The sequence below is a fragment of the Clytia hemisphaerica genome, unplaced genomic scaffold, assembly GCF_902728285.1.
Source record: "Clytia hemisphaerica strain Z4C2 unplaced genomic scaffold, Clytia hemisphaerica genome assembly, whole genome shotgun sequence".
In the NCBI taxonomy this organism is placed as follows: Eukaryota; Metazoa; Cnidaria; class Hydrozoa; order Leptothecata; family Clytiidae; genus Clytia; species Clytia hemisphaerica.
This window is the reverse complement of record NW_027104602.1, coordinates 324,619-344,007: the sequence shown is the minus strand read 5'-3', so window position 1 is coordinate 344,007 and position 19,389 is coordinate 324,619. Positions and strand designations below refer to the sequence as shown.

Here is a 19,389-nt window from a genome sequence, read left to right as displayed (position 1 = left end):
TGTGTTGAAAGCGAGTTAAAATCAAATGTATAGAAAATAAACTTCAGAAAAATAAATCACTAGAGACAGGACACCAGTATTTTCTATATAGACCAAGACGTTTCTACTGTATTAAAATATTACTTCAAAGAAATAGGATTAAACAGAACATGGACAAAGAGAATTGCTCTAAACAGACAAAAAACTTGTACTTAACTGTGTGATTCTTCCCTTCATTTCAAGAGATATGCATCAACCATCGCCATCTTGTTTGGCGCCAAGCCAGAGAATGAAAGGGAAACTGGGACGAGTTTTGGAATCTTGATAACGGGCGGTACTCTGCAGTCGGTATAAGCGCCCTCGATCGACACCCTTTAATTTTTCTCAAAAATTTCTAAGTCTGCTGAGAGCTCAAGCAAGTCGTACGGCAAATTGATAAAGCGCGCCGTGTAAACCGGGTTCTCGACCAACTTTTATAATTCTTTTACCTTTTTACAACATTGATTATAATTGATTGTAATTATTAATCCGTGTATATAAACCTTCGTTTGTCAAAATTAAAAAGTTTCCAATAGTTTCCAAAAATTTCCTTTTGAAACTTCAAGTGTAAGATTTCCGTATGTTGGAAATTATAGGAAACTCGTTGTAAAAATTTTGAAATCTGGAAACTAGTTGAAATGTGAAAGTTTCGTAAATTGGAAACTAGTTGAAATTTTTATATTTTTACCAGTGTTTTGCTGCAATGGGGGTTTTCCACGTGAATTTTTCAAGTATCCACTCGTATAATTTTTTAACCAGAATCGAGAAAATCTTCACAGAAACTTTGAAAGATATTCAAAGAAACTTTGAAAGATCTTTACAGAAACTTTCAAAGATCTTTAAAGATTCTGTAAAAGATCTTTAAAGATTCTTAGAAATTAAATCATATTCCGAATCTTATAAAGAATATAAAAGTTTCTTTAAAGATCTTTTTAAGATGAAGATCTTTAAAGAAACATGAAAGAATCTTAAAAAGATCTTTGAAGAATCTTTAGCTTTAATGATCTTTGAAGATCATTAAAGTTCTTGAAAGATCTTTGAAAGATTTTTGACCAGGGAAGTTAACATGTCTCCAAAATCACCGTCCACTTTGCTCGACGACGGTAAAAACACCGTCGTCTGTTTAGGTGAGAAAAGGCGATATAGACAACTATCGACTTTGTTTTGTATCGATTTCACTTACCGTCGCCCTCGATATCCTCCGATACATAAACTCTGAGAGGAACAGCTGAATATTTCAGAATCATTCACTGAACGGATGTGTTGTTAAAAGATGTAAATATGGTGGAGAAAATTCAGGAAAATCTACGAAAACAACCGAATTCAGCATCAATTTACGACCTTTGCAGCCCATCTGAATGTGTTACAAGTGAAGAAGGAAGATCCAATGACACACTTGAATGTAAAAAGTGCAATCGAATCGTACACTACATTTTTTCAAAGCTCCCCGTCTATCAAATCCAGTTATGTCTAACATACAAATCGAGAGCTTTTATTTGTCAAAATTGTGTCGTGATCACTCCTGATCTATTGGAACGGGTCAATTCATGTGAAACATCAACAGTTTCAGGATTCCGAAAGGAGATAAAAGCTTGCGAAAATATAATGAAAGCCCAGGACGTAGAAATCACTCAACTAAAGTCCAAAGACGTTAATACAATGATCAGCGAAATAAAGGATAGCTTTGAGACCAGAATGGCAACGATCGAAAAGAAGATGGAAGACATCATTGAGAAGAAAGGACAAAATAGATCACAAATATACGCAGCAGTCGCGTCGAGGCAAATTGAGAAGAACATAGAAAACGTACTGCGAAGGGAAAAACAGGAGGAACGACAGATTCGATCCACGGCATGCAATCTGCTAATTCTTCATGGTGTTGACGAATCCACTGAAGATTCAAAGGAGTCAACCAAAATCTACGACAAAGAATATCTAAATGAATTTAAGGATTGAAGAAACTCAAAGAATCTGAAAATTTTCGAAGGAAAAGGAAGATGAAAAACGCTATTGACCAATGAAAGTCCGATTTACAAACGAAGAAGACAAAAATAAGAGCAATCACTAAAGGAGAAAAATTGCCCTTCCGGGTGACAGAAGATCTTACGAAAAGTGAAAGGAAGACAATCAAAGAGTGGTGTATGAAAGCCCAAGAAATGAATACTTCAATAAAGGACGCAAACTTTAAATTCAAAGTCAGGGGGAGCCCTAGGAAAAAACTCTATCTTAAGAAAATTGTTGAAAAAGAGCGGTTCATAGAGGCCCATGTGCTTGCACGGTGGCCTGCGAACTTGTAAAGCATCGTTATTATTGTTATTATTATTATTATTATTCATTCATGTATCTTCACTCTTTTTATATTCTCAGATATCTCTACATGTGAACTACCAACGAAGAAGCTTGGTTGTCTCAAAAAAGATACTTCAATATTCAACATTCAACTAGCCAACAACCGCGATCACACCAATCCATCATATACTGGCACCACTTTAGAATGGGGAGATTATCCGAAACACTTGAGAAGGTACTGTGAATTATGGAACAAAAAATAAGGATAATCAAACTGCAGATTTCTTCCAAGGTCCTAAGCAAAACTCACAAATATTTTCTTTAGCTTTTGTCCTTAGGTCAAGCAATATTTAAAGTTTTGATCTTACCACTATTATTCAACGTGAGATCCATGATTTGTTTTGCTTTTATCGAAGCTCCGATATTGTTCTAGACTGAATTATTGAATTGAACTAGAACTACACTCACTCATACTCATAATAGTGGCAGTCTAGCCACCTGGTTATTTTGATCTTGTGAATATGAGTCTAGCTCGAAAATCTTTCAATACCTGGAGAACTGGACAGACATGCAAGATTTGTTAATTTGCTTGGAATTTAGCACATATCCAGACTTATTTGATTATCCCTATTCTAGTCCCTTCAAAACGTTTTCAAGATATAAACATCCTAAAAACCACAGTATTTATGACCCTGACTAGTCATGTGGTTTCCAAGTAGATCTAGTCTCGATTTCCAGACAACTATTCTTTTAACACAAAACGTAGGAGCAATCCTGCCTCAAAGTCAAAAAGAAGAAAAAAAGCCGTACGGGAAGTTGAAATAGTGACACTAATTCAAACACTCGTAGGTTTTTTCTACTACTGTAAAAGAAGTTTTTGAGTAAAACTGATGTTAATTAGTAGTCTAGCTCTAGACTAATTTAAAGAAGTTTTTGAGTAAAACTGATGTTAATTAGTAGTCTAGCTCTAGACTAATTTACATCAATTTATTTTACAGTTTACTCTGTCACTGCTACAAGAAAGCAATGGAGCAAGAATTCATCGCAATCTCGATCACATTTTACGGTGAATGTTATGGTACGAAGGATCGCCAAAGACTCACTGCATTTCTAAAGGAGCCAACCAATCGACGATCTATTTGTTTTGATAGTAAATATGGGAATTGCCAAGATACAAGTGATTTAGATTGCACCGGAGAGGATAAAAGCCAATACGTTTACTTGGTCCAATCAAAATATGGTAAGGTAAATTACTTTAATGGGATAAATTTTTGCGGGGATTAAATTTAGCGGTTGAACTTATCCGCAAAATTTTAAGATTTCACGGGGACTTAATTTTGGGCCAAATTATGCATGTTGGTCGTCGAAATACGCAATGCCAGTAAACATTTAGTTATTTGATATTGTGACACGATGAGTAATCTTTTGTCAATGAATAAATCTAGATAAGTTTGAGTTCATTGACCCAGTGAAATTCCATATTGAAAGTCTTTCGTGGCTTGGAGCACGAGATTTACGTTTGGCTACGTTTAGAGACATTCTTCTCCCTTCATCGAGCAAGGTAGATGATGTTTTCTCCATTGTGCAGTTTCACAAATTAAATGCCAATGGATGTGCAAAGTCAATGTCCTTTTTGGGGATTATTTTTAGCCAATCAATCAAGCCATTACACCGGGTCGGTCCAGTGCCCTTGAAAGGCTGTCAACCATTGAGTTTAAAGCCCGAAGGGCTAGAGTTCAATCTCTAACCTTTCTCAGGCAAGAAAAAGTGAAGCCTTAAAAAATGCGCCGCATTTTTGACGACAGATTTAATCTAGCAATTCCTTTGTTTACAATTGATATTTTTTTCGAAATTTAGCGGTAAATTTTAGTTTCAATCTGTCATTTGTGTAAAAACCAGGCGAGCCGCTCAAGGCCGCGCAACTTTGGTAGGATTTGTTGGCTTCAAATCCTACCAAAGAGATTGACTTCTAGCCCTTCGGGCTTATACATACTTCATTGCTGTCAACCATAGATGCTGACATGAACATTGTACATTTCCACCACGATTTCCATTTTCACTTGTGTATTTTAGATGAATTTATTTGTGGTGAAAATTATACTAAATGTCACGAAAAAGCACTATGCATATTAGATGACGAAAATTCCTCATGTCAATGCAAACAAGGATATATTGGAAATGGTGAAAGTTGCAAGATTAATGGCAAGTCGAGCATGTGTTTTGGAATGTATTTCTTTTCACGAAATAGACGCCTGGTTTGAACCTCTTTTAACAATTTGGCCCTAAAATTAAGCTTGACAATTTTTGACAATTTTACCGATTTTTTATTTAATTTATTGACAGCTTTTGGAACCAGGCCAAACACTTTAAATTTTCTTTAAACCTTAAAGTTCAGGCCCGGTGGAACAGCCGTAAAGGTGGGGAGGCTGAAGGCTCAAAATGAAATGAAATTCGCTAGAAATTTGAGAAAGAAACCTCATTTGCTCAAAAGTTGGGAGGCTGAAGTCTCCCCAGTCTCCCCGCTTCCAACGGGCCTGAAATTAACGAAATTTGACGGGGATAATAGCCACAATTTTCTATTTCGTTCAACAGCAAGATTATCGATTATATAAGACAATTGATTTCATTTTTTATTCCTCTCAGAAATCAACGAATGCAAACTTAATTTACACACTTGTCATGCGAATGCGACTTGTATCGATACTCATGAACATTATCAATGTTCTTGCAAAGATGGGTTCATTGGGAATGGAACGATTTGTGAAGGTAAGTGTGGATAGTTCATGAGTTTCACACGTTTTCGTCTTTCTTAGAATTTATAAATGGTGTGGGGACACGTTCGAGCGAATGTATGTCTTCCTTCTGCGCGGACCTGCCTGAATGATAGAACGGTGCCCAATAGTAAAACTTCAAACTAATTCGCTAGAGGACAGAATCAAGTAATGCAGGACCAATTTAGGAGGTTCTTGGATCACTCGTTGACTTTTTGGCTCAAAATCTTGCTGGAAAGACTCACTTTTGATTTTTTTTGCTTGACCATGAAACCCAATCCAATTTCTACGAGTTAGACAAAAAATGACGATTTCTAACTCAAACTGGACATTACAGGAGGGCTTCGTCCTCCTACATAGCCCATGTCTAGTATACTCGTAATTTGTACTTAAAGGGTTAAAAGTTCACATTATTTCGGACACAGTTAGCTATCAAACCTTTATACTTTTTCTGGGTACACCCAGTATGTGAGTGATTTAAGTACATCTGACACTCTTTTATTCGGTTTTCAAGGGAATCGGATTTTCATCGAACAAGGGATATGACTGCATCGAATAGTAGAACATCGTTCATGAGAGTTTCTAGTTGACGTCGACTTTCAATATTATTGCATAGTGGAGCGTGTCGAATAGTAGAACGCCGAATAAAAGAGCGTCAACTGTATTACACCCCTGTGTCACAGACCCACTGGGGAATTGAGTTTGATTTCTTCCCCACTCGAAATCCGATGTTTTAAAAATTGCACTCCAAAACCATCCCCACTGGATTTTTTAACTTTGGAACAATATAATTTCTATCCCCATCGGGATTTCAATAGGAAGTTTTATCCCCACTGAGGAAAAAAGTTCCACCGGGGCTGTGAGACAGGGGTGTTGTATTGCTAGTTTTTCTTTGATCATTTGACCATAGATTTTGATGAATGCAAAGCTGAGGTTGCTCATTGCCCTACGAATTCGACATGTGTCAACCTTATTGGATCATTCGATTGTTTTTGCAACTCTGGTTACCAGAAGTGTGAAAACACGTGCAAAGATGTCGATGAATGTTCGGACCCAGACCTCAATAGATGTCATGCAAAGGCGAAGTGTGAAAACACTATTGGATCTTACATGTGTTTCTGCCAAAAGGGATATTCAGGTATTGGGCAGAACATGTCTTTTTATAAGAACAATTGTATAAGAATAAACAGCTTATATTAAGGACAAATCTAGAGCATTTTTAGCCTTTTGGACTCTAAAACACCACAATTTTTTAGAAAATCGTAAAAAATGATCACAAAATACTTAAAACGTTTTAAGAGCATATTTAGGCTTAACCTTTCCAGCGCGCAACATTTTTATATCTTCAGCCCGTCTGCGCGCAACGTTTTTTGATGAAAATACAATTTTCACGATAACCGTTATAACTTTTTGAAAAATTAACTTCAGAAAAAAACCCTTATATTTTTGGAAAGCCCTACCTTTCCCCTTTCTAAATATGTTTAACTGAGTACTTCAAACAATTTTGGACAGAAATTATGAAGCCAGACAAAAGGTATATGAAAAAACAATGTCGCGACAAAGTCATTTTTTGGTGCAAAACTTCAAAAAATTATAGAGAACTGAAAAATTGATAAAAACACTTACTTTTTTAAAAAAAAAAACTTTTTTAGAAGGTTTCTTTATAGTTAGGTAATACAATTCCATACTTTTGAAAAGCCAAATTAAACTCTAAAACACTTTTATAAACCCTTACTTTCATAGCTAACTTTCTGCCTCCTCCAAAATCACGCAACACAGCTTGGTCTACCATTTCTATTTTTGAAAAATGTTGCGTCATACCAAAACAAACCCCGATTGTTTCTTATCGGAAATTTCACGCTGATTCCGATTTTTTAATCGGTTTTACCGTACCTCTGACGGTTGGGGCGTAATCCGACCAAATATAAAGGTCACCTTAAAAACGTATCAGATACGTCTTTCGGAACGTATGGCGAACGTATCAGATACGTCTTTCGGGGCGGAAAGGTTAAAACTAAAAAAGATAAGAAAATCTGAAGGTTTCGAAAACCTTTGACGTTCTTATAAAAAAAATTGTAATGCTCAATGAACAATGGTAACCCCCCCCAGATACCAAGGTGAAGTTATAAGCTTACTTTTACGAAAGATTAGCCTATACATCACAGCTTTTTTTCTTACACAGTAACGCACGTCTGTTCCACTTTACGATTTTTTCGAATGTTTGGAGCCCAGGTTTTCGTACCGTGAGTATCACAGCTCGAATAAATTCGATAATTAATATTTTCTCTTTGAAAACTTGACCTCTGATACTCAGGGTAAGGTTTTCGGGCTCTGAATATTCGATTGTTTGACGTCACTTTAAGCTTTTTAAGTCCTCATAGTAGCGAAAAAATCGAATATGAATCAAAACACCTGAAGACAGGCTTTCGAAAAGACTTATAGTGTAACTCACTCAAAAAACGGAATAAAAAATCCTTTTGATAACGTAATCGTGGCGTAATCGCTATCCAATGACGTGATTTAGTCAATTCTGTAAACCGATCCAACGTTATCTTTTGCACCCATATTAGCGAGGAGCATGGGAGAAAGAATAACATGATTATTTGGTAACACTATTTAGTTAGAAAATTTGGTAGAAATTCCGTCCCCGGTGGGGAAAATACCCTAGAATTTTAGCCCCGCTGAGAAAATTTCTTTAATTTCACCCCCATTTGAAATTAAATGTTGCACTCCAAAACCGTCCTGCTGGATTTTTTAACCTTGGTACAATAGACTTTTCATCCCGATTGGGATTTCAGTAAGAAATCTTTATCTCCGCTTGCGGGAAATAGATCCACCGGGGCTTGTGAGACAGGGTGTATTTACCCTTCACTTAGAATCACTGATTGAATCTAGCGCTTTCTTTGATTTCACGCACATTTTCGATGGAAAATAAGTGACCTCATTTTCCATTTAAAAGTTTCATCTCTAGCTCCTTCAGGGCTTTGAACTTAATAGACAACACTTTATACTCAGCTAGCAGATGTTGTATCATTTTAAGAATGAAGAGGATTGATTAGTAACACCATGCAGTTTAAAACTGGAAGGGGTAGATTGGAATCTCCAACCATTCCCAAGCAAAAAAAGCGAAGCCTTAAGATTTATTCAGCACTTAGAATAGTGGATTGAATCTAGCGCTTTCTTTGATTTCACACACGTTTCCGATGGTAAATAAGTGACCTCATTTTCCATTTAAAAGTTTCATCTCTAGCTCCTTCAGGGCTTTGAACTTAATAGACAACACTTTATACTCAGCTAGCAGATATTGTATCATTTTCTGTGCGAAAAGTAACGGGATTAAAGTATGCCACAACGAATTAGACCTGATATCTACAAAAATTTCTAAATTCATTGACGTACTAAGCTATGTTATACGCGAAATACACTCTTGTATATAAAGTACAACGAACTGTATTTGTTTATTTTCTCCTTACTAGGTGATGGATATCAATGCGCATTTAGGATAGGAAATAAGTGACCATCCAAGAGTTTTATCCCTAGCTCCTTTGGGCTTTAATTATGTCACAACAAACTGTATCGGGTTTTCTCCTTTCTAGGTGATGGATACCAATGTGGAGATCTCAATGAATGCAGCAACAACTCGATGAATAATTGTCATCAAAATGCTCTTTGTTTGAATACTGAAGGTAACACCCCTGTCTCACAGCCCTGGTGGAATTTTTTCCAGAGTTGGGATAAAAATTCCTCTTGAAATCCCGATGGGGATAGAAATTCTATTGTTCCAAAATCCAGTGGGGGTGGTGTTGGAGTGCATATTTTAAACATTGAATTTTGAGTGGGAATGAAATCAAAGTCAATTTCTCAGTGTGACTAAATTTCCAGGGTATTTTCCCACCGGGTGCAAAATATTTGCCAAATTTTCCAGTGTGGCTGGGGGTACCAGCGGGTATTTCTGTCTACCGTGAGTGGTGAGTATCACAATGTATAAATCTAGACTGTTATAGCGAATCGAAGTAAAGTTTAGTGCCTATGACAATAAATGATACAGAAATCTCGTCAAAGTTCAGAAAAAAGGTTTTCAGAGCATTAATTTTAGAATCTCTTTTATTTCTATTTCCCGCAATAAGTAGTAGAGTGCAAACTGTTCTTGCCCTCGCTTTGATTGGACGATCTCTATCGGATAGTACTTTCATCGTACAAGGGTGTTAACAAAATATTAGTAATTTTTAGGTTTTGCTTCTTCGATCCTAGTTCCAAGCGTTAAAGATTCAAATAATAACTTTTTCTTCAGGCTCCTATCAATGTTATTGTCAGAAAGGTTTCTACGGGAATGGAAGAAAATGTTTTGATTTCAATGAATGTTATTCTCCAACAACTCATAATTGTCATCAACATTCTAATTGTGTCAACAACATCGGTTCTTATACATGCCAATGTAGGAATGGCTTTATAAAAACTGGTAAGTTTTTTTGTTTTTATCATGTGTTGGAAGAATGCTCTAAGCTGACACATGACGTTTTTTAAATGGCTTCGTTAGATGTTATGGTGGAGATTCAATGAAAATTCGTTTGCCAATATTTTTTGTACATATCTAATGGAAAACCCTAACAAAAGCTGAACGAGGTTCCCAAACTACATAATTAAAAAATCAGCCACTGTAGGCTGCATTTTGAATCAAATTCAAGGTCATTTTTCACATTTCGGTGAAAATTCAAAAATGAAACCCACGAAGGGTCCCGTTTATCGAACTCCCGGAAAGAGAATATTCATCAAAAATTCTGTTAATGAAAATGATAATTTCACTCCTTGAAAACTCAAGAAAATATAATATTCCCTAGAGTGTGGAAACAGGAGAATTGACCGAACTCAGAAAGCTTCCTATTTTGAAAATATGTAATATTTGTAATGTTTCGTCTATACAGCTAATGACACCACATGCATCGATATCAATGAATGTTCGTCAACTAACCAGTGTCACCAGAATGCAACATGCACCAACAATTTCGGTTCATATTCTTGCAAATGCCATGAAGGGTTTACTGGTGATGGTTTTAAATGTGACAATGTAAATGAATGCCAGCTTGGAAACAATAAATGTCATCCGAATGCTGAATGTGTTGATAATATTGGAGGTTAGTATTGGGCTATTACAGAAATAGTATGTACCCCATATGTTGAGGAGATGTGACGTCCAGGGTGTTCTGCATGATAAAAAATTCAGGGGGTCTGGCTTTTTCAACTGTAAATATCCAGGGTGGTCAGTAAAACGAGGTCAAAAGTCCAGGGTGGTTAAAAAGAATAAGAAAAAAATCCAACCAGGTCCTAAATTGGGAAAAAATCCAGGGAGGTAAAAAGACCTCCTCAACATAGCGGGTAAAAATTTTTTCTGGAATAGCCAATTCACTCACTCGTTATTCATCTCAAGATTCCTGATATTCCTATCGGAAACAACCCAAAAAGTAGAATATGTTGGGTTCTGGAGTACGTTTTTGTTCTCTTCACTATTTTGGGTGGTTCCAGAAATTTTTAGAATTAGTTGTTTCGTTATTGACCAACAAAATACCGGTATTCGATACTTTAGTATTGGAGGAGAAGAGAGTTTACATTATATGTATCCACCCTTCTTCACCGGTCGTTATTATGCTACTCTCGGGTGTTAAATGACTTTAATTGGATCAGTATTTCAGTCCTATCCAAAATCTATTTTTTATCATTTTTTAGGTTACAGCTGTAAATGTCAACAAGGGTTCACAGGGAACGGTGAAATATGCTTCGATAAAAATGAATGTTTAGAATCACCATCCTCTTGTCATCCAAACGCAGAATGTCTCAATACAATCGGAAGTTTTAAATGTCAATGCAAATCTGGGTATAAAAGCAATGGAACATTTTGCCAAGATTTAAACGAATGTTTAGATGTGAATCTACACCATTGTTTTTTCGGGAAATGCATCAATACCGTAGGATCGTATACATGTCATTGTTATTCTGGGTTTGAAATGAAAAATGGATTTTGTCAAGGTTAGATATTAGAAAATTCGATGTATCTGACTGAAATGCCTGGAAATCGAGGGCGGTAAGAATGTAGTATGCCAGGATCTAGACAAATGAAAAACTAAACATCTCTGTCGTTGGAAAAGTACCATACATAAACTCTCTGTTAGCTTACTTGAGAGTGCCGAAGGTTGTTAACTTACATTCGAAACTGCTTATCATCTAACAAAAAAGTTTATTATGAAAGATTTTTGATACTCATATAGTTTCCAATGCCATCTATTGCCGAATCCCGGTGAGCAACCTTTTTCTTTTGGAAAGTTCTCATGATGAAGTATTTATATACTCTTTAGGTATACTCACAGATCTGTAAAGCCCGAAAACCTTTATCGAAAAGTGAAGCAAGATTTAGTAGGATTTCCTACCGAAGAAATCACGGAACAACAAGCAATTTCACTGGTTTGAGAGATGTGAAATAGCGTTTGCTGCCTACCTTTTTTGATCTCATGCTCCGAAAAAAATTAAAATGCTAGATCCTATCCATCGGCACGAAATTTAAAAAGTCAAATTTTTGCTTCACTGCTTTTTTTGCTGGAGAATGCTTAAAGTTGCCTATCTAGCAATTCGGGCTTTACAAATATAGCCGTTACAGGCGCCACCGGTTGGCGCCGACGGGCGGAATTTTTGGAAGATTAGTCCTTCTAGATCGCCTTAAACAGGTCTGCTGCGGCGCCTGCTCTCACTGTTACGAAGTAATTTAAGAAATGTATCAAATCTGGCTTTTCAAACACAGCTCAATGTTGAATAGCTTTAAAATTCGTTGTAATAATACCTGACTATTTTCTTTTCCAGATAAAAATGAATGCGTAACCGGTGAAAGCAAATGTCATCAAAACGCAACCTGTGTAAACGCGTTTGGTTCTTACAAGTGTTTCTGTGATTCTGGTTTCCATGGTGATGGTATTCAATGCAAACTTGTCAAAAGTAGTACTGTTGCTTGGAGCCTGATTGCAGATTTTATTGACGAACATGTCAAGAAGATGTTTGAACAACAAGAGCAAAAACTACGAACAGAAGAACAAGAACAAATAGAGGATCTGTTAAGAACCATTCAGAATCGCTCTGTTGCAGGTGAGTTGGACTACAAACACATCTCAGACGAACTTTGTGGGACTAAAATCTCACATTCGCAATAAACATACATTTTTTCTTTATGAGCATTGCACTTATAAGCATATCCAGGTTAGATATGGCAAATTTTGGGAATTTGAGTTTCATTGTTTTCTAGCCAAAAAGTTCAGTGGGGATGGAAAAAATAGCACAACATTCTGCAGTGAGGATTTGCTTACCTGATTATTTTCAGCGGGGACAAATTTTTTAGCATAATTGACCAATTTTTCCGGTGGGCAGGGGCCCCAGTGGGTCTGTGAGAAGGGGTGTGATAAGGATAACTTAATAATGTTTTTACTGTAATTGTTTGAGAAAAATGTCTCTCCTTTAAAGCAGTCGAATAAGAACTCTGGGATGGTGCAGTGCCCATGCAGTGAGAAAGCAATATTTCCCATTTCCTTTAAAATTGACATTGTGAGAATTTTAATAACCAAGACGTAAACAAAATACTTTTATGTTGTGTGCCATGCTAACATGCATCTGGTTTGTCAATTGTTTCTTCTGTTTTGTTAATCATAAACAAAATCAGTAAAAAACACATATTTCTGATGGACAAATAGCTTGTTTGTTCTCACCTTTCTCACACCCATTACATACCCGTCACAAGGCTAACAAAGAATGCTTTGTGATTTACACGTTTTTTTATAAGAACATCCAAAATTTTTGAAGCCTTGAGATGTTCTCAACTTTTAGAGTTTTAAGCCTAAAAATGTTCTTAACATGTTCTTATTTTCGCCATTTTAAGAGTACTTTTGTCCATTTTCCTATGAACTCGGTGTTCGCAAAGCCTTAAAGTGTTCTTAACTTGTTCTTAAGATTTTGGCTGTCGAAGCCTTGTGTTCTTATATAGTTTGTTCTTATTAAAAAAATTTGTTTAACCCTAATTATCAAACTGATCAGAAGAGCCAAGAGATGCAAAAGAATCTGCACCGGCAATCCCCTATTAGTATTACTTTCCAAAGATTTTTCTACACACGACTATAACCTTTTTCAAAGATTTTATGGAAACGTTTCTGTTACCACCATTTAGACCTAAGCTAAAGTGTCCAATTTAAATAAAACACTTACACATATCCCTAGTTCTACTTTGCAGTCAAAATAGTTCCCGTATTTTTCGTGATACCATTGAGTCTTAAACCGAAGGCTAGAGACGATAATCTCCAACCCTCCCAAAAAGAAAAACTGTACGCTTAAGATTTGCGCCGTGTATTTCGGATAACGGATTGAATTTAGCACTTTCTTTTTTCACGCTTTACATCTTTCAAATGTTGGAGGTAAACAGCATTTACCGCCCAGCTATTTTCAATCCACTGTTTGTATGAAAACCACACGGGCGTGCGCAAATTATAAAGGAAATAAGTGGCTTCAAATCCTACAAAGGAGATTCGGCTCTAGCCTTCGGATAACTTATTGGGTGGTATAGGCTAGCTTAAGCCTTCTTTTTCTTGATTTCTTTGCGGGATGTAAAATTTTCACAAATATTAAAATATACCAAAGATTTTACTTTTATTTTCATCAGCTACTCAAAGATGTGCAGCATGTCACCAGAACGCTACCTGCTCCATAGACAAAGAAACATATGAAACAAAATGTGTTTGTAGTATTGGATTCATTGGCAATGGTTCATATTGTTCACCAGAACTGGTTACAAGTTCTAAGTATCCTATGAAGACAACTGAAACAGTCGATTCTGAAAAAGATGGTATTTCCATAGACGTACAAAATGAATTAAATATTGATCCTCCTAAAGGGAAACAAATTACCGGAAAGTTAAAAGGTTTGTATCCTCCACTAGTCATTGAAAATCGTCTGCAAGAATTTTCCTTAGTAGCATAGTTACCCAGTAAATGAATTTCGAATTCCTTTTCCGCAGGGGATATCTTTGCCCGGTTGGCGTTGATTTTTCCGTCTTAAATTTACGGTCATGTCAATATCAATAATTCATTCTCAACTTCAGTTGAGCTAGAATCTACTGACAATGTGTGTCCATGTGTTTGTCAGTCTGTCACAAAACTTTAAGGCAGCCGGCGGACTTCAAAATGGTCGGATTTGGATCACTTGTTCCTTGGATGAATATATTTTTGCATTTTTCAAAAATTTTGATTTTTGGGTTCTGGGTGGGCACTACCTTTTTGCTGCAATTGGGTCTATTAATAATTTGAATAAAAATCAATGCATTGAATGTTCACTGTGGCATAGAACTCAGAATTTTCTGGAGCTAGCTAATTTGTTATTTTTTGGTCAAGTAAGGTACAAACAAAACTCATGTATGCACCTCAACCCTGAAATTATGAAGGAGACTTTCATTGCATTGATGATTTTACATAGACAAAGGCATTTTTCTGTCATTCCTCTCTGTAAACTCGACCCAGTTGAGATCGATAACAGGTGTTATAGCTCTAGTAGACAGCTGGCCTATTCTGTTGTCTAGTCTAACTGTTAGAGCAGGCAAAAAATGGGCAGAAATTTGGCAATTAAAATATTTTCTTTGACATAAAAATAGAGCAATACATTTTTTGAGACTGCCCACTTTTTGGCCATTTTAATTTATAAAGATAAGTGGACCTGAAATCTTTATTGTTTTTCACAGGTAACGAATCAAGTGGTTCAGCAATGGGAGTAACATCATTCATCATGGCATTATTTGCTTTAATGCTTGTTTTCACTTTGATATGCTTTATCCACAAGAAATTCGGTCTCAAATGTCACAAAAGATCCAGTAAAGTTGATCCAAAGATGAGGAAACCAACCGGTGGTCGATTCAGGAGTTTAACATCGATGTTTAATGGTCATTTTAACCGTAAACCATCGACAGCTTCAGTCAATTATAAAACGGAAGATATGTTTGACATTCTGAAACATCGTTTCTCTCTTTATGATGAAGAAGCAATCAGAAATCATCAATTTCCAAGAGCACAAAATACTACTAGTTGATCGTACAGATTTCTGTAAAGTCCGAAGGGCTAGATGTCGCGCTAGATTTCAGCTCTTACAAGCAAAAAATAAAATTAATATCGCAAAAAATATTGCTGCTATTGTTTTCGAAAATCTGCGAAGCTTTTATTAGTCAAGTACTGAAATTCTATTGTATTATCACGTGACCTAGGTAGGATTTCCTACCTAACCTCGGCACACTTTTCAGCTAAAGTTTGACATCTAGCCCTTCGGGCTTTATTAATCTGTGGTTGATCGTCTCTTCTTAGCTGGCAAACAGCATACCTTTATCGTCTATACTTAACATTGATACGATGATACGATGTGAATGGTTTTCGACATCTTGATCATGGGACTTTTTTCGGACATACTCCCACGTTGATTCCATTATGAACTGATTTGTAGCCGGACTAGGGATTGTCGGACTAGTATAGTGTATACTTGGTTTTCGTATCGCTTTTGCTGTAAATATCACCAACCGAGCTTTCGGAGCTGTCTTATCGGACATGAAAGCAGCTTTACTCTGATCTCTGATCCCTCACCAACCTAGGTGCATTCTGTTTAAACTTCACACGAACAACATTTTTCTATAGATGCCTACTTTTTTAATCCCCTGTCTCACAGCCCCGGTAAAACTTTTTCCCACAGCGGGGATGAAATTTTCCATTGTAATCCCATTTGGGATAGAGATTTTATTGTTCCAAGCTTAAAAAATCCAGTGGGGATGGTTTTGGAGTACAAGTTTTTACAATGGAGTTTGAATGGGGATGTAATCAAAGTCAATTTCCTAGTGGGGCTGAAATTTTGGGGTATTTTTAGTACTGGGGACGAAATTTTGGCCAAATTTTCCAGTGGGGCTGGGGTCCCAGCGGGTCTGTGACACAGGGGTGTTTTTTTTTTGAAAGGTTCAGGAATCTTTTTTTTCGAAACGAACAGTAACCCTATTTATCATCAGGAGTGTATAATTTAAGATTCTTCTAAACCAACAAATAGTAAATAAAAAACAGTATTTGCAACTCCTACAAAACCTTGAAGAGGGGTAGAAAGGGTACACGCTTTTTATAAGAACATCCAAAAGTTTTGAAGCCTTGGGATGTTCTTAACTTTTTTACTTTTAAGCCTAAAAATGCCCTTAACATGCTCTTATTTTCGCCATTTTTGAGAATTTTTGTCCATTTTCCTATGAAATTCGGTGTTCTAAAGTCTGCAAAGCCTTAAAATGTTCTTAACTTGTTCTTAATATTTTGGCCATCGAAGCCTTATGTTCTTATATAGTTTGTTCTAAAAAACGTGTAAAGCTCAACCTTGTTTTCCGTTAAAAAGTCAATTAAAGTAATTTTCTCATCCTAATGACGAGTAAGAAAATTTTTGGGAAGAAATAATTCATAATCCAATTTTAATTGTAAGAACAGAAGTATTCGCGAAACAAAACTTTATTGTGCAATATAAAATGACTCTAGTCTATATGATATAATTAAGTACCCAATTCCAGAAATTAGGCTGCTGTTTGAGCTTTGCCGAAAAATGACAATATTAAGCCGCCACATAGAAAGCCAATGAGACTACAGATTATTACCATTTCGAAATAATTCAAACTTTTTCTGGAAACATATGCCGTAATTAGATCTGCCGCACCGCTCACTGATAATGACCCTTAATATTCAAATAATGGTTTTTGAATTCGATTTACTTTTAAATGGCACGCCTACGGTTTAAACAATCATTCAAAATGTTTTTATAGACTGGTCAATTATTTTTGAAATATGATAATATTTTTGAGATATTTTTTCTTCTATGACTTGTTTTACTAAATATAAAACATGATTTTCTTATTGGCCCTTTTTATACTAGTCCTTATTGACGATATTTTGGCATGTGGTAGATTTAAAGCTGAAAGGTTACAACGCTAAAAGCAGCTGTGTATTTTAAATTAATACAGGCGTTTAATGTTATCATTTTTCACGGCTAGTGTAGTTTTGACTTCCGTACAGGAGGTTGGGGTTCGAATTCACTTCGCAAGTTAATGTACCTTCACCCAGGTCAACCTATCCCATGTGTATGGGAATTGGGTACCACGCTATGATACAAGAGTGTGGGGAGATAAGCCTGGCTTTGTGGTGTTGTTGCAGTACTTTTCCTGTCAGGTTTGACCATATGCACTATCCTTCCAAATCGTTTGAGTATACCAGTGGATACCCCTTAAAACCCAAAAAGTTGCACTTTGGGCTCTCTTAGAGCCACCAAACTTAATTTAATACTGAATAATTCACTATTATACAACCTCTTATAAATGTACTTTCATAAAATACCTATTTTCGAGAATCCCAATTATTGCAAAGTGTCGTAAATTCGAAGTTATTCAAAATCTTATTAGAAATCCCTTCAAAAAATCAAGTTTTTCGAACCTAGAGATTACACAATTGAATTATCCTAGAATATTGAATAATGTCCTGGATATGGCCTATTCTGCTCCTAGGAAGGTTCATCTTACTTACTCCTTATCGGTAGAAAATTCGTTGACACAAAGTGACGAAAAAATCGATTGGTTTAAGGTTAGTTACTATTGTATGGTGCTAAGTTATGGGTTTATGTGTTTTTTACAACAAAGATACTTTATTAACCTTAATTTATTTCACTGCAACACCCCTGTGTCACAGACCCACTGAACCCCAGCCCCACTGGAAAATTTGGCAAAAATTCCGTCCCCGGTGGGAAAATACCCTGGAATTTCAGCCGCACTGGGGAAAATGACTTTTATTTCAATTCGAAATTTAATATTTAAAAATTGTACTCAAAAACCATCCTCACTCCATAGATTTATAAAGCCCGAAGAGCTAGATGTCGTGCTTCGGCTGAAAAGTGTACAGTGGCTAGGTGGGAAATCCTACCTAGCTCACGCGACATTACAATAGAATTTCAGCGCTCAACCAATCAGAAGCTTTCGCGGGTTTTCGAAAACCATAGCAACAATATTTTTTCCGATATTCACTTATTTTTGCCTGCGATGGCTTAAAGCACGACATCTAGTCCTTCGGGCTTTATACATCTGTGGCTGTTTCTTCATGGATTCGAGTCTAAAAATATCTCTGTATGTAATAGTTAAAAGGTAATGGCATTTTAACATGACAGAACGTTATGGAATAGTTTGACAGTTGAAAGGGATTTAATGACCTTTTTACTGTATATTTGGAAAGCTTTTTCCTCCTTCCAAATTACGCATAGAAAAACAAATTTCCGGTAAAATATGGATCCCTTTACTTTCTAAAGGTTATAAGGTTAAGAGATTGTCTGTCAAAGTAGGTGGCAAAGTACAAAGTTCATCACAAATGATTTGAACACACCCATTTTCACTGATCCGGTCAACCTCGTACCCAGAGACACTCGCACTGCTGTTTGATTTACTGGTGGACGTGATACGATCGGTACTTTCGTGAGTGCTATCATCATAATCATAAAAAAACTGGGTCTGAGTTTGTGAATAGGTGAAATTTTTCTCAGCACTGAATAAAAAATTAAAGAAAAGGGCTAAATACCAATAGGGGATGGGGAATATTTTTTCTATTTTCTTAACTTAAGGATACGTACCAATTATTTTAGTAGCCTATTAAAACACCCAAGTGTCGCAGACCACTGCGCTCTGCCCCACTGGCCAAAATTTTGTCTAGGTGGGAAAATTGAAATTGATTTCGTTCCCATTTGAATTCAAGCAAAAAATTATGCACTACAAAACCATCCCCCACTAGGTTTCTCGACTTAGGAACAATAGTTTTCATTAGAAATTTTCATCGCCACTGTAGGAAAAATTTCACCAGGACTGACAGGAGTGTATCAAAACATAATTCAGCGGAGCTGACCAAAAGGGTTGTTGTTTGGGTGTGTTAGGGACGATTTTTCAGGGGGTATTAAAAGAATAATTTCCAGTGGGAATAGAAATTCAGGGAGTTATGGAATTATCTTTTCCCCTGGTAAGATTTTTTGACTACTTTTTTCTGATGAGAAGAGGGCCTCATCGGGTAAATAATGCAAAGGTGTACATTTTATTGACGAAGAAAGTTTGGGGAAAATTGTCTACTAATTTTTGTTGTTATTCAATGATTTTAAACTTTTTCTTTGCTCTGATAGTTTCTAATTGGGAGAAATTCGTAATTCGCATAAATAAACTAAACATGAATATAAATAACTAAAAAGTAGCAAAAAATATTACAATACATTT

The 19,389-nt window shown here is 36.2% G+C and overlaps 1 protein-coding gene across 1 annotated transcript; it reads left to right on the top strand.

The window, feature by feature from the left end:
- The first annotated feature begins 1,713 nt into the window (after positions 1-1,713).
- LOC136824200 (fibrillin-3-like) lies at positions 1,714-15,176 on the top strand. The gene is made up of 13 exons (XM_067080377.1): positions 1,714-1,894; positions 2,386-2,542; positions 3,306-3,547; positions 4,381-4,509; positions 4,951-5,073; positions 5,989-6,216; positions 8,675-8,764; positions 9,370-9,537; positions 10,001-10,210; positions 10,800-11,099; positions 11,925-12,203; positions 13,762-14,019; positions 14,833-15,176. The coding sequence occupies exons 1-13, from the start codon at positions 1,714-1,716 to the stop codon at positions 15,174-15,176; spliced, it is 2,709 nt and encodes a 902-aa protein (XP_066936478.1).
- Positions 15,177-19,389: the final 4,213 nt, after the last annotated feature.